At 46.4% G+C, this 20,167-nt stretch overlaps 1 protein-coding gene across 4 annotated transcripts in view; it reads left to right on the forward strand.

Moving 5' to 3' along the window:
- Positions 1-18,481, forward strand: part of C3H1orf228 (chromosome 3 C1orf228 homolog) — a 58,538-nt gene extending 40,057 nt beyond the window's left edge. For 2 of the 4 annotated variants that reach the window (XM_018043379.1, XM_018043393.1), the window contains exons 8-13: positions 17,017-17,139; positions 17,231-17,303; positions 17,454-17,583; positions 17,664-17,741; positions 18,013-18,094; positions 18,169-18,287. In XM_018043379.1, coding sequence (XP_017898868.1) covers positions 17,017-17,139; positions 17,231-17,303; positions 17,454-17,583; positions 17,664-17,741; positions 18,013-18,094; positions 18,169-18,287 — 605 coding nt within the window. Of the gene's footprint in view, positions 1-17,016; positions 17,140-17,230; positions 17,304-17,453; positions 17,584-17,663; positions 17,742-18,012; positions 18,095-18,148 lie in introns of all 4 variants that reach the window. The other 2 variants (XM_018043385.1, XM_018043397.1) reach the window with 2 other exon arrangements.

A 20,167-nucleotide genomic window follows, 5' to 3' on the forward strand; every position in this document is an offset into this window, starting at 1 on the left:
TGAGTATATTCCCGACCACAATAAAACCGGTACAAACATAAAACCAACATGTTCCTTCCAAGCATCACCGCACCAGTATAAGTGATAGCAAAAGAGATGGTGAAGGGCTGGCCAGCGAGGAAAAAGTTATTTTTGTCCTTGAGTTATTAGAGTCAGTCCTTCCAGCTCATTCCCACAGATTCCACAGAAAGAATATCTAAGGAGTTGGGACAAAAGCCACTGAAGAGCCTCCTCTGGTCCACTAAGAGCTAGTGCTACCAAAGGAAGACGCCCATTGCACTTTCAATCTGACCAGATCCTGCAGTTCCCAACCTGTGTCCTCAAAATCCTTATGGTCCCCAGCAGTGCTTCTATCCACTTAGATCGGAGGCACAGCCATAACAAAGACTCACTTTTAGGTCGCTGGCCCCTGAGGCAGGCAGCCAAGAGAGAGACCTCTAGCCTGAGAGACATTCCTGGAGCTAGAGCTCTGCCTTACTCCCAAATGGGCTCTTGTAATTTTTGGCTCCTAGCAAGGCTAGGCGCTTCCATACATGGGGTCTAAGTAAAAGCACATAGTAACAGCATGGATCACAAGTCCCTTGAAAGTCCTAATCCGACAGATTAGGTCAGCAGTTCTAATTCCCCAAGCAATTACGAAATGGTCAAAGAGACCAGGAAAACGTGACTGCGAAAGGAAAGTTCGGTCCACACGCTTCACCCATTTCTGGCAGCTCTCCTCACAGGGACCTTGGGGATCTCTTGGCATTGGCAGGTTGGATTAATCTCCCGACAGGGTTCTCCTTTCTGGGGCTGCCTTCAGTCATTAGGAGGCACCGCAAAACCGCAGAGCAGGGCTCATCACTTGCTTTAAGCAGGGCGTGTCATTCGTTCACACAGGCACACTGTAGAGTTAGTAAAGTAAAGCAGAAAATGTGTGTACTGAGAAAGCAGAGAGTCTAGAGCTCTGAGTGTTCTTACCTTGTTCTGAAGATCCCGGATGAGTACCCAAGATGATGATTTACAGTGAATGGTGTCAGATTTGTGATCTCCAAAGAAGAAGATTTCACTTCGGGACGAGGGACCAGGCTTAATCACTCAAGAGCTTTTGTGTAGCAGAGTTTTATTAAAGTGAGAAAGGGACTTCTGACACAGACATCAGAAGGGGACAGAGAGTGCCCCAATCCCTAGTCTTAGCAAGGAAATTATATACTTTTTAATTGGTTATTACAATAAGACCTTACTAGACCCACTCCCACAATATACATTTTAAGATAACAGGATTAGTCAGAAGGTTTTCCAGAAGGAGAAACATGTCCTCAAGCAGGATACATTATTGTTATATAATCCTTACTAAGGAATGTAGGAAAAAACTTTTGTCCTTTCCTCCTCCTTGAGAATTCCAGACCCCTATCTCCTCCTTGAGAGCCCCAGACCCTTATCTCCTCCTCGAGGACCCTGTACTTCTTCTCAACCTGCCTAGGAATTTGCTCTGTCAATTCAGTTCAGTTCAGTTGCTCAGTCATGTCCGACTCTTTGCAACCCCATGGACTGCAGCATACCAGGCCTCCCTGTCCATCACCAACTCCCGTGATGCCATCCAACCATCTCATCCTCTGTTGTCCCCTTCTGCCTTCAATATTCTCAGCATCAGGGTCTTTTCCAATGAGTCAGTTCTTCCCATCAGATGGCCAAAGTATTGGAGTTTCAGCTACAGATCAGTCCTTCCAATGAATATTCAGAACTGATTTTGTTTAGGATGGACTGTTTGGATCTCCTTGCAGTCCAAGGGAGTCTTCTCCAACACCATAGTTCAAAAGCATAAATTCTTTGGCACTCAGCTTTCTTTGTAGTCCAACTCTTACATCCAGACATGAATACTGGAAAAACCATAGCTTTGACCAGATGGACCTTTGTTGGCAAAGTAATGTCTCTGCTTTTTAATATGGTGTCTAGGTTGGTCATAACTTTTCTTCCAAGGAGCAAGCATCTTTTAATTTCATGGCAGCAGTCACCATCTGCAGTGATTTTGGAGCCCCTCAAAATAAATTCTCTCACTGTTTCCATTGTTTCCCCACTATCTGCCATGAAGCAATGGGTCCAGATGCCATGATCTTAGTTTTCTGAATGTTGACTTTTAAGCCAACTTTTTCACTCTCCTCTTTCACCTTCATCAGACGGCTCTTTAGTTCTTCACTTTCTGCATAATGGTGGTGTCATCTGTGTATCTGAGTTTATTGATATTTCTTTTAGCAATCTTGATTCCAGCTTGTGCTTCATCCAGCCCAGTGGTTCTCATGGTGTACTCTGCATATAAGTTAAATAAGCAGGGTGACAATATACAGCCTTGACATACTCCTTTCCCAATTTGGAACCAATCTGTTGTTCCTTGTCCAGTCCTAACTGTTGCTTCCTGACCTGCATACAGATTTCTCAAGAGGCAGGTCAGGTGGTCTGGTATTCTCATTTCTTTAAGAATTTTCCACAGTTTGTTTTGATCCACACAGTCAAAGGCTTTGACAGTCAAAGGCTTTGACAGTCAAAGGCTTTGACAGTCAAAGGTTTTGGCATAGTCAATAAAGCATAAATAGATGTCTTCTAGAACTCTCTTGCTTTTTTGATGATTCAATAGATGTTGGCAATTTGACTTCTGGTTCCTCTGCTTTTTCTAAGTTCATTGTTCATGTACTGTTGAAGCCTGGCTTGGAGAATTTTGAGCATTACTTTACTAGCATGTGAGATGAGTGCAATTGTGCAGTAGTTTGAGCATTCTTTGGCATTGCCTTTCTTTGGGATTGGAATGAAAACTGACCTTTACCAGTCCTGTGGCCACTGCTGAGTTTTCCAAATTTGCTGGCATATTGAGTGCAGCACCTTTACAGCATCATCTTTCAGGATTTGAAATAGCTCAACTGGAATTCCATCACCTGCACTAGCTTTGTTCATAGTGATTTTTCCTAAGGCCCACTTGACTTTGAATTCTAGGATGTCCGGCTCTAGGTGAGTGATCACACCATCATGACTATCTAGGTTGTGAAGATCTGTTAGTATCCCTTAGTATCTCTAATTTTCTTGAAGAGATCTCTAGTCTTTCCCATTCTATTGTTTTCCTCTATTTCTTTGCACTGATCACAGAGGAAGGCTTTCTTATCTCTCCTTGCTATTCTTTGGGACTCTGCATTCAAATGGATATATCTTTCCTTTTCTCCTTTGCCTTTCGCTTCTCTTCTTTTCTCAGCTATTTGTAAGGCCTCCTCAGACAACCATTTTGCCTTTTGCATTTCTTTTTCTTGGGGATGGTCTTGACCCCTGTCTCCTGTACAATGTCACGAACCTCTGTCCATAGTTCTTCAGGCACTCTGTCTATCAAATCTAATCCCTTGAATCTATTTCTCCCTTTCACTGTATAATTGTAAGGGATTTGATTTAGGTCATACCTGAATGGTCTAGTGTTTTTCCCTACTTACTGAAATTTAAGTCTGAATTTGGCAATAAGGAGTTCATGATCTGAGCCACAGTCAGCTCCCAGTTTTGTTTTTGCTGACTGTATAGAGCTTCTCCATCTTTGGCTGCAAAGAATATAATCAGCCTGATTTCGGTGTTGACTATCTGGTGATCTTCATGTGTAGAGTCTTCTCTTGTGTTGTTGGAAGAGGGTGTTTGCTATGACCAGTGCGTTCTCTTGGCAGAACTCTGTTAGCCTTTGCCCTGCTTCATTCTGTACTCCAAGGTCAAATTTGCCTGTTACTCCAAGTATTTCTAGGGCTTCCCTTGTGGCTCAGCTGGTAAAGAATCCACCTGCACCTGGGTTTGATCCCTGGGTTGAAAAGATCCCCTGGAGAAGGGAACGGCTACCCACTCCAGTATTTTGGCCTGGAGAATCCCATGGACTGTATAGCCCTTGGGGTCACAAAGAGTTGGTTGGGATTCCCTGGTGGTTCAGACAGTAAAGCATCTGTCTGCAATGGGGGAGACCCAGGTTCGATCCTTAGTTTGGGAAGATCCCCTGGAGAAGGAAATGGCAACCCACTCCAATACTGTTGCCTAGAAAATTCCATGGATAGAGGAGCCTGGTGGGCTACAGTCCATGGGGTCGAAAAGAGTTGGACATGACTGAGCGACTTCACTTTTCACTTTCTTTCATCAGGTATTTCTTGACTTCCTACTTTTGCATTCCAGTCCCCTATAATGAAAAGGACATCCTTTGGGGGTGTTAGTTCTAGAAGGTCTTGTAGGTCTTCATAGAACCATTCATCTTCAGCTTCTTCAGGTCAGGGCATCGACTTGGATTACTGTGATATGGAATGGTTTGCCTTGGAAATGAACAGAGATCATTCTGTCATTTTTGAGACTGCATCCAAGAGTTCTGCATTTCAGACTCTTTTGTTGACCATGATGGCTACTCCATTTCTTCTAAGGGATTCTTGCCCACAGTAGTAGACAGAATGGTCATCTGAGTTAGATTCACCCATTCTAGTCTATTTTAGTTCGCTGATTCCTAAAGTGTCGATGTTCACTCTTGTCAACTTCTATTTGACCACTTCCAGTTTACCTTGATTCATGGACCTAACATTCCAGGTTTCTATGCAATGTTCCTCTTTACAGCATCGGACTTTACTTCCATCACCAGTCATGTCCACAACTGGGTGTTGTTTGACTCTCTCACTGTCTCCTAGTTTATCTTTCTGCTTCCATTCTGGGCCCCTGCAGTCCATACCCCTACTACAGTCACTGTCATTTTAAAACATAAATTAGGCAACATCACTCCTTAGCTTTCCATTGCACCTGGCCTGAACTGTATACTTGCCATGGCTTGCAGAGCCTTAGGCCTTGAATTGATGGTCAGCTTCTCAAATTTCAAGTGTCATCTCAGACATCACTTCTGAGAGAGGCCTTCCAACCACTCTCTCTGAGCTTCCCCATTCCTTTCCACCATCCCTCTAGGTCTTTCTCCATCATCTTACATCATAGCATTTATCTCCTTCAAAAATGATCTCATTTATTTGTTATTATCTGTCTTTTGTTAGAAAGTCCATTCCGGAAGAGCTGAGACTTCATCTTTGTTTGCTGTTATATCCCTAATGCCTAAAGGGTACTGGCAAGAGTAAGCTCTTAAATATTTGTTGAACCGAATAAATTGAGATGACTGAATTGTGTATACCCTAATTTGTACTAACAGTCATGATAATGGCAATAGAATTTGAAATACCTAGTTTTTTCAGCCTAAATGGCTACATGGAGGCTATGTGTCTTAGGTGACTCTTTCTGAGAGTTCTTAGGAACAAGGCACAGGGTTCAGAAGAGGGAAAAGAGAAGGAAGATAGGAAATGGTAAGATTCTCAGGCAGAGGATGGGTATTCTGGTTACCTACTTCTTATAACAAGCCACCCCAATTTTAGTGTCGTAAAATGATCACTATTTTAGTGGCACATATTATGTAGGTCAGGAATTTGAAGGTGATGGAGCAGAGATCTCTGCTCCATGATATCCAGGGCCTCAGCTGAAAGACAGCGGGGGCCACAACAGGGACGAGAGTGAAGCTAGAGAGCATCACTGATTTTTCCTTATGTCTCAGGCTCCAGTATGGCTCCATGTGACACTCTTACTGACGCTGTGTTTTTTTTGTTTTTGTTTTTATTTTTGGTTGCACTGGGTTTTCATTGTGTTGGACTTCCCTTGTGGTTCAGATGGTAAAGCGTCTGCCTACAATGCAGGAGACCCAGGTTTGATCCCTGGGTCGGGAAGATCCTCTGGAGAAGGAAATGGCAACCCACTCCAGTACTCTTGGTTGGAAAATCCCATGGACGGAGGAGCGTGGCAGGCTCCATGGGGTCGCAGAGTCGGACACGACTGAGCGACTTCACTTGGACGTGGGCTTGGGTCTTTGTCGCTGCACAGTTTTCTCTAGTTGCAGCAAGCGGGGGTCTTCGTTGCAGTGTGCAGGCTTCTCATTGCGGTGACTTCTCCTGTTTTGGAGCTCAAGTGTCAGGCACATAGGCTTCAGCAGTCGCGGCTGGTGGGCTTTAGAGCACAGGCTCAGTAGTTGGGGCACAAGGACTTGCTCTGCAGCGTGTGGGATCTTCCCAGACCAGGGATTGAACCTGTGTCCCCTACATTGGCAGGTGGATTCTCATCCACTGTACCACCAGGGAAACCCTTACTGATTCTGTTTTTTATATAACATGCTGATAGGTTGTTCATCATAAATTGTTTTGCTTTTTTTTTTTTTGGCTGCACTGGGTCTTCACTGAAGCTCGCAGGCTTCTCACTGTGGTGGCTTCTCTTGCTGCAGAGCATGAGTTCTGGAGCACAGGGGCTCAGTCACTGTGGCTTGAGGGCCTCTCCACTTGCAGTTTAAGGAGTTAGTGCTCCTCAGCTTTGTGGGATCTTAGTTCGCTGATCAGGGATCAACCCCTCGTCCCCTACACTGGGAGGCGGATTCTCAACCACTGGGCAACCAGGGAAGCCCCTTGCACTCATTTTTTAATTGCATTCAAAAGTATCTTTCTTGATTACTGGGTTTTGGCCCCTCCCTTCAATTTTGCAGCACAGGCAGATGCCTCCCTTGCCTTGCCCTAGCCCAGCCTTGAGCTGCACCAGCAGACTGGGACTTGTGCTGGGTCTTGAAGGTGGGACTCAGAGCTGGGCCTGTGCCCTGCAGCACACCTTCATGTGGCCTCTCCCTGTAGCTCTGTGGCTTAGGCTTCTCTGAGCTCAGTGGCTGGATTCCGAGAGGGGGCAGCCTGAGCAAGCTTCCAAGATATTCCAGACCAAAGCTGCATAGCATTTCTTGACCTAGCTTCATAAGTCACATAGTGTCACTTCCTGCCCAGACTCAAGGGAAGCAAGCAGCTTCTACCTCTTGATGGGAGGAGGATCAAATAATTTTATGACCAAGTTTTAAAATGACTGCAGTGGGACTGGGGCTGGCTCTATGTCTGTCTAGGTGAGATAAGCTTCTTTCTTCCTCTTTCTTCCCTTTCTCAATATTCTCATGCAGTTTCCTGAAATATGTCTGTCTGGCTGAGCTGGATTTTGTAACATTACGTCTACCCCACAGCCATGCAGGGGCCCTGGGAGGAGCTGTGGTTCAGGGAGCCCCAGGAGCCCCGTCTTGAAGGTTGTGGGGAATGCCTTGCCCTTCCAGGTTCTTACAAAGAGTGGAAGAGGAAACCTGGGACCAAGTCATGGGTTTCTGGTCCCCACTGCAGCAGACTCTGATTGTCCATTCTCATCTGTCATTCACTTTCTCATAGAAATAACCAGGGAAGAGGTTCTGACACCCATATCCGCTAATTTCTGAGGATTTTTTTTCCCCATAGAATTAAGATTTTAAATTTTTTAAATAATGACCCCATTCAACCTAAAAGAGTCAAAATTAAAATTAAGGGGGGACTTCTCCAAAGTGGTCCTGCCTGGAATTTATCTCCATTTATAATGACTCTGAAGTGAAAAATGGCAGTTTCCTCCCAGGGAGGATTGCTATTCCAGGAATTAGTGGCAGATGGGGACTTAATCATCACTCACTGGTCTCCCTCCCTGAAGAAGAGAAATGTCAAAGTCACAAACTTTTTTGGAAGGAGAGATTAATTCTGTTGGGAATCTGAAATATATATCTGTGTGGGTAAATATATTAGTATCTGTTACAAATAAATTATTATCTTAGGATCATAAAAATTACTATGTATGACTTAATAAGAAACTGACCCATCACTGTAAATTAATTTGCCAAATGTATGCTTACCCAAAAATCAACTGGCCAGATGACCAATTTGCTGAGTGCCCAGTTCACCAAATCACCAACTTACTGAAAATATGTTTACTTTAAATATTTAAAGTATAAGGACTTCCCTGGTAGTCCAGTGGTTAAGAATCTGCCTTCCAATACAGGGAACACAGGTTTGATCCCTGGTTGGGGAACTAAGATCCCACATGCCGTGGGGCAACGAAGCCTGAGCATCATAACTAGAGAGGCCCAAGCACCACAATGAAGACCCAGGGCAGTCAAAAAAAAAAAAAAGCTAAAGTGTATAGCAGCTCCTCTTGGTTGTATTGGTAGGGCCTAAGACAGCTGGGAGAAGCCGGAACTTCTGAGTTTTCAGAAGTTCTGTCCCTCCATACCCACTTCTTACCCTTCATTGGCCCCCTTCTCTGGCCCTTGTGCTCCCTTTCTCTGCTGAACCCCCTCCCACCCCCTCTTCTCTCAAGGATGGGCAGCCTAGGCCATGTAGCATGGTGACTTCCAGCAAGTTCTCTCATCAGGTCTCCCCTCCTTGCTCCTACCCACTGCCACCGCAGCCTCAGAGAGCTCAGGCAAAAACAAGTGAAAATTCCTTAAAACTGCTGCCATGAAGGCAACATGAAAGACGTTATAGTCAAACTTTGCAGAAATCCACAAAAGCTGTTAAATCAGTCCATCTATATTCATTACCTATTGCTCATATAGTAAATCACCCTAAAATCCAGTAGCTAAAAAAAAAGATGAACGTTTATTATCTCCCACAGTTTTTGTGGATCAGAAATCTGGGAGCAGCTTAACTGAGTGGTTCTGGCTCCAGGTGTGTCATATGGTTGCAGTCAGGCGGTCAGCTGGGGCTATCATCACCCAAAGGTGTGACCAGGCCTGGAGGACCCACTTCCAGGGTGGCTCACTTACTCACTTGGCAAGCTAGTGCTGGCGGTCGGCAGGAAGCCTCTGTTCTTCACCATGTGGATCTTGCTATAGGGCTGCTTGAGTGTTCTGACAACATGTCAGCTGGCTTCTCCTGGAGCAAGTGATCCAAGAGACAGCAAAGAGGAAGCTCCAGTATCTTTTATAATCTAATTCTGAAGCTGCATATGTCACTTCTGTTTTACTGTCTTCATTGGAAGGCAGTCACTAAGCTGACCCCACACACAAGGAGAGGAGAGAATTGGGCTCCACCTCTTGAAAGGAGACATACTGAAAACTTTGTGGACATATTTCTTTTTGGTCCGCACCTTGTGGTAAGCAAGATTTTAGTGAACTTTAGTCCAACTTTTTGCGACCCCATGGAGTGTAGCCCACCAGGCTCCTCTGTACCTGGGATTTCTCAGGCAAGAATACTGAAGTGGTTAGCCATTCATTCCCCAGCGCTACTGGAAACGGAAGCAAAGCTCTGTATGGATGGCACTGAGGTGGACTTCTTAAGTGTGACCAGTAGGTGGCAGTCTTGCCTGGGTGTGAAGAAAAGGACAGGACACTGGTTTTCGCCGGCTCTAGGAGCGAACAGTCCATGGGGTCGCTAAGAGTCGGACTCGACTGAGCGACTTCACTTTCACTTTTCACTTTCATGCATTGGAGAAGGAAATGGCAACCCACTCCAGTGTTCTTGCCTGGAGAATCCCAGGGACGGAGGAGCCTGGTGGGCTGCCGTCTATGGGGCCGCACAGAGTCGGACACGACTGAAGCGACGCAGCAGCAGCAGGAGCAAAAAGTTGTAAAAACCAACTTCATCAGAGCTGAGAGCGCTGGAAACGGTTGCCTGACAGAGCCACAGTTCCCAGATGCAGTGCCGTTTCTGAGACACACGACGTGAAGCCTGCTGCTACAGCTCTGTGTCCTATTCACTGAGATCCCCCAGGGAAGTCTTTGTTCTGGGTTTCTGCATCTATCAGACAGGTGATCACAGATCTTTCTTTCGGTGCTGACAGGCTATGGGCTCTGTGGTTCCTCTTTGGATTGGAGGAATCCTTCCCCTTGCACCGCAGTTTCCTTAAAGCGTTGGTGGCATGCTCCTTGCATGTTTTGTTTACTGCCAACTCAGCCAGTGCCAGCGCTGTGGTTGACAGGTACCCAATGTGTTACTTGTCAAATTAATGGGCATGGGCCCTGCAGAGCTTCTTCTCAGCCTCACTGGGCATGAGCTCTCAATTCCAAACCCTCCTGATCACATCCTCCTCCCTGAGGACTCTGATCCCTTCCTTCCCAGACCCACACTGTCCTGGGCTTCCTCCTTTCTCTCTGGATTCTACTTCTTAGCCCTTCAAACATTCCTGTTCTTCCACCAGTCCCTTAGGTATTGGTTTCTTTTCCTCCTAGGAGTCAATCCCAGGTTGTCTTCTCTTCTTTACTTTTGGTTCTGTGGCACCTCACCCACTCCCGTGGTTTTAATTACCATGTATAATGATAGAAATAATAGCTCTTGGAGCAGGAAATGGCAACCCATTCCAGTAGTCTTGCCTGGGAAATCCCATGGACAGAGGAGCCTGGCAGGCTATAGAAGGGCCTTTTTAATTTATTATTTTTTTAGAAGAGGCTTCTTTAAAAGGTTGCAAAAGAGTTGGACACAACATAGGGACTAAACAAAAACAACAAAGTTTAATTAAAGTGAGTTACAAGCATACTGATACTAAATATGTTGCTTTTCACGGCAAAGTTCTTTTGGTACATATTTACATTTCAAATATACAAAGGTAAGATAATCCAGAAGCTTAGATTCCAGGGAACATCTCCTGGTCAGAAGGTAATCATTTCAGTCTCATTTTATACACATGAGGGGTTTGAGTACGATGGGAGAGTAGCCCCCTTAAAAAAAAAAGAAGGAAATAATAATAGCTCACAAATAGATGGGGGAAAAGTGGAAACAGTAACAGATTTAACTTTCTTGGTCTCCAAAATCACTGTGGATGGTAAGTGCAGCCATGAAATTGAAAGATGCCTGCTCTTTGGAAGAAAAGCTATGACAAACCTAGATAGCATATTAAAAAGCAGAGACATCACTCTGCCGACAAAGGTTCATACAATCAAAGCTATGGCTTTTCAAGTAGTCATGTATGGATGTGAGAGTTGGACCATAAAGAAAGCTGAGTGCCGAAGAATTGATACTTTCGAATTGTGGTGCTGGAGAAAACTCTCAAGAGTCCCTTGGACAGCAAAGAGATCAAACCAGTCAGTCCTAAAGGAAATCAACCCTGAATATTCACTGGAAGGACTGATGCTTAAGCTGAAGTTCCAGTACTTTGACCAACTGATGTGAAGACCCAACTCATTGGAAAAGACCCTGCTGCTGGGAAAGATTGAAGGCAAAAGGAGAAGGGGACGACAGAGGATGAGATGGTTGGATGGCATCACTGACTCAATGGACATGAGTTTGAGCCAACTCTGGGAGATAATGAAGGACAGGGAAGCCGGGCATGCTGCAGTCCATGGGGTCCCAAAGAGTCAACACGACTTACAGACCGCACAACAATGACGCCTTTAGATTGAGTTATTAACTATATGCTAAGTACTGCTCTAGCTCTTTCCTCATTGAGTCCTCACAACAAGCTGATGAGGCAGGCATCACTATTACTTCGGTTTTGTGGTTGAGGGTCAGAGTGGCTGGGTGGCTGCTGTGCAGCTGAAATCTCTCCTGAGCCTGAGGACCTGATGCTGATATTCACTTGCCTTCTAGACATCTCCCCTTGGATGTCACTGACCATGTTCAGAATTAGAATCCTGATATTCCTAATCCAAACCTTTCGTTCTCTGAGGTCCAGTCTCAGCAAAATAAGCACCCAATCAACGCAGGCTAGACATGTGGGTCATCATCATCTCCTCTTGCTTCCCACCTTCAACCAACTTCTAACAAGACCAGTCAACTCTAACTTAGTATCATTCAGATCTGCTCCCCCTTCATTCTGTCTCCACTGCTGTAATTCAAGTCTTTGTATTTCTCACATCTACACTGACCTCCATCTCTCCCTCATGGTGCCCACACAGTCTCTTTTCCTGGTCCTCCACCAAAGAGGATGCAGTGGGGCTTAGTTTAATGGAGAAGAATATGAGTTTTGGAATCCAACAGTTATACCCTGTGTGCCAGCCACACCTCCCAGCTTGCCTGGCCACCAGGGTGGCACACACTATCCAACATGGCACCCGCCACATTCTTCCTTCCTTCTCGTCTCCTCATGGCCTTGCTAGTTCTCTGCCACCATGCCCTCTCTGTCAACATGCCCTCACACCAGCCCAGCTGTTCCCATGGCTCTTTTAACACATCATAAATGCCAGTTTCTTTACTGGTATTCCCCATTGAACTGTGTCATCCCTGAGGGCGGGGATTTTATCTTAGGCCTCCTGATAACCCTAGCACAGGGATCTGGCACAGAGAAGATGCTCAAGAAGTATTACATCCACGGCAGCGTCAATTTAGGCCAGTTGGATGTTGTCAGCACCACAGGCTTCAGGCAAAGCTGCCAAAGGTCTCCTGTTCCTTCTGCTTTCTGAATGAGTCTGATACAATGAGTAACTAGTACAGGGTATAGAGTTGTAACTGGCTGTGGTTCTTTAGGAGACACTGGGCAGGAACTAGCACTGTACTTTGGGTGTAAACAGTGACAGCTGTGAAATTTAAAACTCAATCAAAAGTGATTCAGTGAATAAATATTTTTTTTATTTTGTAAAGGATCTACATGCATAATCAAGGAGCAGATACATAATCAGTTAAGCCTCAAGCATTCGTGTAAACTGAACAGACAGAACCAGATATTTGTCTCCTGAAGTGCTTGGTCCCACGTGGGTGGAGAATGCCATTGTTGGTCAGGGAAACATCACTGAAATATCTTCATCTATTCATTTTTACCCTGAATGTTCACCGAATCACTTCTCGATGCAGGAAGAACTCTCTGAGGTACAGGGAGGCAGTTTTCCCAGGGCATCCTGGCACTAAGGTGCCACCAGCTCGTGCCTGCCAAGTACCCAGCTAGTACTGAGAGCTGTGCTGTTGCTGACCAGGCCCCTGTAGTCAAATATAAGGAGGAAATAACTACTCAGACCCCAAAACCAAGCAGCACTAATTCAAGAGAAAGGAAGAAAAGGTTTCATCCAAACAATAAAAGAACAAGTGAGAAAGACTTGGGGATTGTGGCACTAGGCTGGAGCTGCCAAATGTCCAGAGGCATCCCAGGCTTCATTTTTGTCCAAGTAGAAAAGTGTTTGGGGGAATCCAGGGAGGCTCAGTGTGCTGGTGGCTTTCCCTCCACACTGTTGCTGTCTCTTGATCCCAAATTAGAACCATACCTGAGTAATCAGAGGTTGGAGTGAAGCATAGCTGGGATTGCAAGGACTACTTCAGTAGAACTGGATGCAAGAGAAAGTGCAGAAGCAGTGGCCAGCTGTTTCTGAATCAGGTTGGCCCACAAGGGAAAAGGGCTGCCCCAGAAGGCCTGCCCCCAGACTGCCAAGAACTGGAAGAGGTAGCACCAGACATTCTTGAGAATTTTACTCCTGGGAGGATAATTCTTTGATTCTGTGATTGGGAAAAACAGGCTGAGACCAAGAAAGGTTTATTCCGACAATGCAAGGCTGGTTTGATATCCCAAAATCAACCAATTTAATCTACCAAGTTAACAGGCTAAAGAAGAAAAATCACATTATTAGATCAATCAGTGCAGAAAATGCATGTGACAAAATTCAACACTCATTTGTAATTAAAAATTCTCAGAAAAATAGGACTAGAGAAGAGCTTCCCTGGGCATTACCTGGCAGGACAGTGGTTAGGACTCCACACTTTCGTTTCCAAGGGCCTCGGTTTAATCCCTGGTTGGGGAACTAAGATCCGGCAAGCCACATGGCATGACCAAAAAAAAAAAGGGAAAAGAGAGAGAGAAGAACTTCCCAACTTCCAGAACTTCCCAAAGGCATCTACCAGGAAAAAAAAAAAATCTATAGCTAACATACTTAATAACGAAAGACTGAATGCTTTCCCTGGAAATTCAGGAACAGAGCCAGTATGTCTGCTAAAGGATTACTTCTAGCAGAAGAAAAATAATCCTAGGAGACAATTCCCATAGAGACAGGTCTTTCACATTTCTGCATATATTGTAAATGACATACTTACTGCTCTTCATTCCAGACTACATTTTCAAGGATGTTTGTTTGGCAAACAGCTTTGGAAAATAAAGATAGTTTCCCCATTTATAGCAAAGGGCAAGCATGCTTACTGACTACTATATAGCATTCAGGTTCTCTGAAATCAGGATTCCTCTTTGTAATGAAATCCATCTGTGTTACTTCCATGCTATATGAGGGCAAAGGGAACTGATACAAAAAAAAAAAAAGAAAACCCATAATATCAATATTAAGAATTTAAAAGGTGACATCATTATAGACGGTACATTCATTAAAATGATTTTTAATGATATAATGAAAACTTCTTCCAATATGTTGAAAATTTAGATGAAAACAGCTAGAAAATAAAATTTACTAAAACAGACTTAGAAGTAGAAAACCCAAATAGCCCTCTAACTATTAAAGAAAATTAATCAGTAATTAATTTTTCCATAGGATCAGAAGCTTCAGAGAATTCTATCAAACATTCAACAACAAAAAAATTCTAGGTTTACACAAATTCTTCCAAAGATTAGAGAAGGATAGTACATCTTTTCCAAAATTTCCTTTTACAGATTTTCCTGGAGGAGAAGGCCATAATAGTACAGGAATAGATACCAGTCCTGGGAGAGTTATAATCAGTTAAGAAAACAGTGGCAAATGTAGCTAAGTGTACTCTGGTTTCTCTTCAGATGAGTTATCTTTTACTCTTTACTAAAGATTTCCTGGAGAGGAAAGTGTGGGAGGTTGCCTTATTTCTCATCCAAAAGGGAATGTTTCTAATGTTTCATCTATTAGGTATGATGCTTGTTATAGCTTTCTATAGATAGGTCTTATCAGATTGAGATTTAATTTTGTCCAACTTTTTTTGTCTATGAAGATGATATATGTGCATTCCCAGATGGCACATTATCCTTTTTACATACTGCTGGATTCAACTTGCTAATATTATGTGAAGAATTTTTGCACCTATGTTCACAAGTAAGCTTGCTATATAATTTCTGTAGAAAAAAAGAAAAGTAAAAAAGTCGCTCAGTTGTGTCCGACTCTGCAACCCCATGGATTATACAGTCCATGAAATTCTCAAGGCTAGAATACTGGAGTTGGTAGCCTGTCCCTTCTCCAGCAAATCTTCCCAATGCAGGAACTGAACCGGGGTCTCCTGCATTGCAGGTGGATTCTTAACCAACTGAGCTATCAGGGAAGCCCAATAATGTCTGTAGAGCCTCACTTAACAGCTGAGGGCAGGGAACCAGACAGCCTATTTCCCAACCTACAGCTTAGACTTGAAACTGCCTTCTAATGCAAGTTGGTCCTACCTTCTACTTTTCAGAACCTACTTGTATTTCTACACATCAGGAATTGTTGTTCAGTTGTTGAGTCCAACTCTTTTGTGACTTCATAGACTATGTAGCCCACCAGGCTCCTCTGTCCACAGGATTTTCCAGGCAAAAGAATACTGGAGTGGGTTACCATTTCCTTTTCCAGGAGATCTTACCCACTCAGGGACTAAAACTGTCTCCTTGGCAGGTAGATTCCTTATCAATCAGCTACCTAGAAAGTCCACAAAGTCTACATATTTAGCTTCAAATTAGTAAAACCTCAAAAGATCACACCACCAGTCTCAATCGTTCTTCTTCACAAAAGTCTTTGCTAAGACACAAAAGGTAACCAGAAGAGAAAGTGAACCATGAAAGCATGTATTTCTCTACCATCAGTGCCCATTCTCCCAGATACTCCCTTATGACGCATGGCGCCTTTGCACGTACCAACAAAAGCCTTTCTTCCATTGTAGAGAAGTATCCCTAAATGTGTTCTTACTTCCCTGGTTAACTGTCAGTAAGGAATCCGCCTCCAATGCAGGAATCAGCCTGCAATGGAGGAGACCGGGGTTCCATTCCTGGGTCCGGAAGAAGGAATGTCCCTGGAGAAGGAAATGGCAATTCTTGCTGGAAAATCCCACGGACAGAGGAGCCTGGCGGGCTCCAGTCCACGGGGTCGCAGGAGTCGGATACGACTTGGCGACTAAACCATCATCACCACCATTCTTACAGGGTAAGATGTCCTAACAAGAAAACAAAACAGGTAACTTTAGTTATTAAAACATAACATAACGTTGCATTTTGATATGCAAATAAGCTAAACAGGGAAACAACTTTGCGTCTCTGAGTAAATGGAAAGACTGGTGGCACTGACTCTCAAGCTGAGGCAGAGGGCATTTCTGTCTTTCACGCTGCAAGCCCCGCCGCACCCCACCCCACCCGCCGTGTTTCTCCGGCGTACCGCCGCATTACCATCCAGCTCTGTCTCCCTCTGGTTCCTTTTCCTTACAAAAATATTGCGCCCTCCGCCATCTTCCCAGGTACTCCCACAACCCACGGACCAGTTTGTCACCAAACTGGTCTCGGGGCACAGTAGGCTTCCTATGCATATTGGCCGAAAGGCTGAGTCAAAGCTGGAATGACTGGGAAGTAGCTACAGAAAGTCCCCTCAATAAAGTCTAGTCCCCTCCCTCCTTCCTAACCCAGTCTTTCCCTCCTTTTGCTTCCACCACTTCCTAGCTGTGGTACCCTAGGTAAGTGCTTTAGCCCTCTGTGCCTCATCCCCTCAAATGTAAAATGGGGATAACAGTCGCCGCGCTGGTGCAAAGCGGACCTCGTCGGTCCCGGCCTGCGAGCGGCAGCGGGATACCGAGAGCGCTCAGCACAGAGCCTGGGCAAACAAGGCCTCGACAAGGGTTCGTCAGAAACTCAAAGTTTCTCTAAACTTCTGTCAGCCTTGCCTCTTTTCTCATTTTCTGCCACACATCCCCACCCACCTGCTCTGTGTCCTTCTCACCCCTTGTTTTTCCCCGTCCTGTCTCCCTCTGAAGACCCGACCCCTCCCTCCTCCACAGAACCTGCTAGATTCCTCAAAGGCGGAAGGCGGGCCTGCCTCGGCGCGGCCTTCAGCTTTTTCAGCCTCTAAGCCTCAAACCCTTCCTCTTCCCGCTCTAGCTGCTTCTGTGAATCCCCGGAGACCTCGGCCCCCTCCTCCCTCTCTTTAACCACCAGTTCCAGGAGGGCAGGGCCAGCTACCCCCACGCCTGGCACATTGTTGGCCAGAAAGCGGTGCTACGAAAGGTCGATAAAGAAGGGGGAGGGTGCTTTCTTGCGGGGATGGGGCGTGAGTGCAGCGGCCGGCCTCTCCAGCGCCTCTGCCTTCCCCAGCCATCGAGCTGATCAAGGACCTGGTCAACTACGACGTGTGCCCAGCGCTGCTCAAGGGCCTTGTAGCGCTACTGATACCGTCCTTCAAGGAGACCAGCAAACTGCAGTCCCAGATCGTCAGCGGTAGGGATCCGCTCGGATTGGGGGGTGGGCGCCGGCGGGGCAGGAGGGAGAACCGGGTTCCTCCCAGTCTCACGGCCACTCCCTCCTCTAGACTCGTCGGTCCTCGAGCTCACCGCCCACCTGCCGCTGTTTTTGCAGCAGGCCGCGGCCGCCAAGGCCATCGGGTAAGCGGGCCGCAGGCGGTGGGCGGATGCGGCAAGCCGGGCTCAGCGCTGCCCGGGCACTGCGGCAGGGCTCCGGCCGCCGAAGGGTCCCACCCTACCACCGCAGCCCGAATCCCACCCCCACCCCCAAACCACCCCACCCCCGCCCAGGATCCTGGCGCGCCACAACACGACCCTGGCCGAGGAGATGCTGCACCTGCGAGTGATACACAGCCTGATGGCCGCCATGGGCAACACGGATCACAGCAACAGCCAGCGGCAGGCCAGCCTCACGCTGGAGGTGCACAGGGCGGCTGGGCGGCGGGCGGGCAGGGCGCGAGGGCACTGCAGTCACGCCCCACCCCCGCCCGCCCACCGCAGTACTTCGTGCAGTTATTCCCGGTGGTGGAGGAGAACGTGCGCAAGACCATGGGGGAGGAACTCTACAAGCTCTTCCTAGTAAGTGGGACAAAACAGTGGCCCTGCGCGTGCTGCAGCTCACGCCCTCCCCCCACCCCCATGGACACCCCACACAAGATCTGGCTGGGGCGGGCGACAGAAGGGACTGCCGTGCTTGGGCTTCTCCACCTGGCACCCTTCCGTTCCCTTTCCGGCCCATCCTGTCAGGCTAAGAGCCTGACTGCAGCCTGCAGCCTCCCTCTGCCCACGCCCAACTCCAAGTCCAGGCTGCCCTGGCATCTAGCCAGGTTTCCCTTGCTTCTGTCTCCAGAGCAATGCCGAGAATCTGTACATGAACATAGATAGCATTCAGGCGGACATCTTGGCAGCCAACAAAGTCAATGTCACCAGAGGTGAGTGGCGAGAGAGGGGGCCTGGGCCAGAGGGGCAGTGACACCCAGTCTCAGGCTCATCTCCCTGCCTCCAGTGCTGCACCTCAGCGGCCTCTCCTACAGCAACATGAGCTTTTACTTTGGCCATTCTAATGAGGATCAGGTGGCCTACATCACACACTTCCAGAAGGAGGACGTGGAAGAAAAAGAGTAAGAGGAGGAAAAAGGAGCCTCGGAGGCAAGCCAGGAAGCCAAGGCTGTGTGGCAGGGAAGCCTGGCTGAAGCGAGGAGTCACAGCCAAGCTCCTGTCGACTCCCCTTGGCCTCGGTGGGATACTGGGGGTTCTGCCCTCCGGTAGGGGAGAGAGCGAGCCCGCTGGGAAGTCTTCAATAAACAAGTCTTGCTGTCTGTCTGGTGTCCATGTGTGGAGGGCAGAGGGAGATCCAGTGAGAGCTGTGATGATGGACCTGGGCGCCTCTGCTCATCAGGGAAAAAAGCTGGTCAGAAGGGCAGGACCACCAACCTCCTAGAAGATTCAGGGAGGTAGTGTGAGGAGTGGGCCTCACCTCCAGTCCCTCCTGGCCCCTGCACTCTCACCTCCAGGACACCGGACCCACCTGGGTTCTCTCCTGCTTCTCTGGTTGCTTTTGTCCGTTCTCTTTGCTGATTGATCATGCATGCAGGCTCAGTCGTGTCCACCTCTTTTTGATCCCATGAACTGTAGTCCGCGCCAGGTTCCTCTTTCCATGGGATTACCCAGGCAAGAATACTGGAGAGGGTTGCCATTTCCTCCTCCAGGAGATCTTCCCAACTGTGTCTCCTGCATCACAGGTGGATTCTTTACCACTGAGCGACCTGGGAAGCATTTTTATGGGTTCCTCCTTTTCAACCCAGCTTCCTGCAAGGTGGAGGGAGGCAGGACTTTGACCCTGAGCCTCTTCTCTATATTTATACCCTGGTGATTCCATCACTTTATTTTTTTAACTTGTATTTATGTATTTTTAAATTTTTTTGGCCATGTCATGAGGCATTCCCTGACCAGGATTAGAACCCGTGCCTCCTGCAGTAGAAGCATGGAATCTTAACCATTGGACTGCCTGAGAAGTCCCTCTGTCACTTTAAATACCACTTATATACAATGACTCCCATATTTCTCTTTCCAGCTAAACATTTCCACCTCATTTTGTTGTCAACAAAAAATTTAATCAGTAGATCTAAGAAAGAAATGGAAAGTTTTATTCTAGCCAAATTGAGGATTATAAACTAGGAACAGCCTCTCAGAAAGCTCTGAGAACTGTTCTGCTTGTTAGAGGTAAAAGCTCAGTTATATAAGTTTTTGAGACAAAACGCTCAAATTAAATGATGTATACAATGCCATTCACGCTTACAATGCAAGTAGTGGTCCTGGGTCATCATGGCCCCTTACAAGATCAAGAAGGAAGGTTATCTCCTAAGACGTGATCTTAGCAGGGGCTACTCTCCAATCCTGAGGCTTCTCATTGCAGTGGCTTCTCTTGTTGCAGATCACAGGCTCTAGGACTGCAGTGGTTTTTGCACATGGGCTCAGTAGCTGCTGTTCCGAGGCCTTAGAGCATAGGCTGCATAGTTGTGGCGCACAGGTTTAGCTGCTCAGGGGCATGTGGGATCTTTCTGAACCAGCGATTGAATCTGTGTCTCCTGCACTGGCAGTGTGTGGTTCTTGAAAATGACAAACAAGCTCATGATTTAGGACTTCTGTGCAAGCTTTTCTGCTGAACACTTGAGAGAGGTTCTGTTCCTAGAACTCTCCCCCCAGGTATCTGTATGGCTTCACTTTCTTTTACACAAAAATCAGCTTCTCAATGAGGGTTACTATTTTTTTTAAGTTGCATCTCATACTACCAGTCCCTGTACTCTAATCCCTAAGCCCTGCTACTCACCTATTTATTTCATATCACTTATTTTTTTTATCTGTCTCCCCACCTGAATGTAAGCTCCAGCAGGGCAGGAATATTTGTTTTCATTACTGATATTTCCCACAAGTTGAGAACAGTGCCTGGCACACATGAATGAATTACTGAGTTATTGTGAGGGAATTGTCCCTCAAGGTCAGAG

This window comes from Capra hircus, chromosome 3 (genome assembly GCF_001704415.2).
Source record: "Capra hircus breed San Clemente chromosome 3, ASM170441v1, whole genome shotgun sequence".
In the NCBI taxonomy this organism is placed as follows: Eukaryota; Metazoa; Chordata; class Mammalia; order Artiodactyla; family Bovidae; genus Capra; species Capra hircus.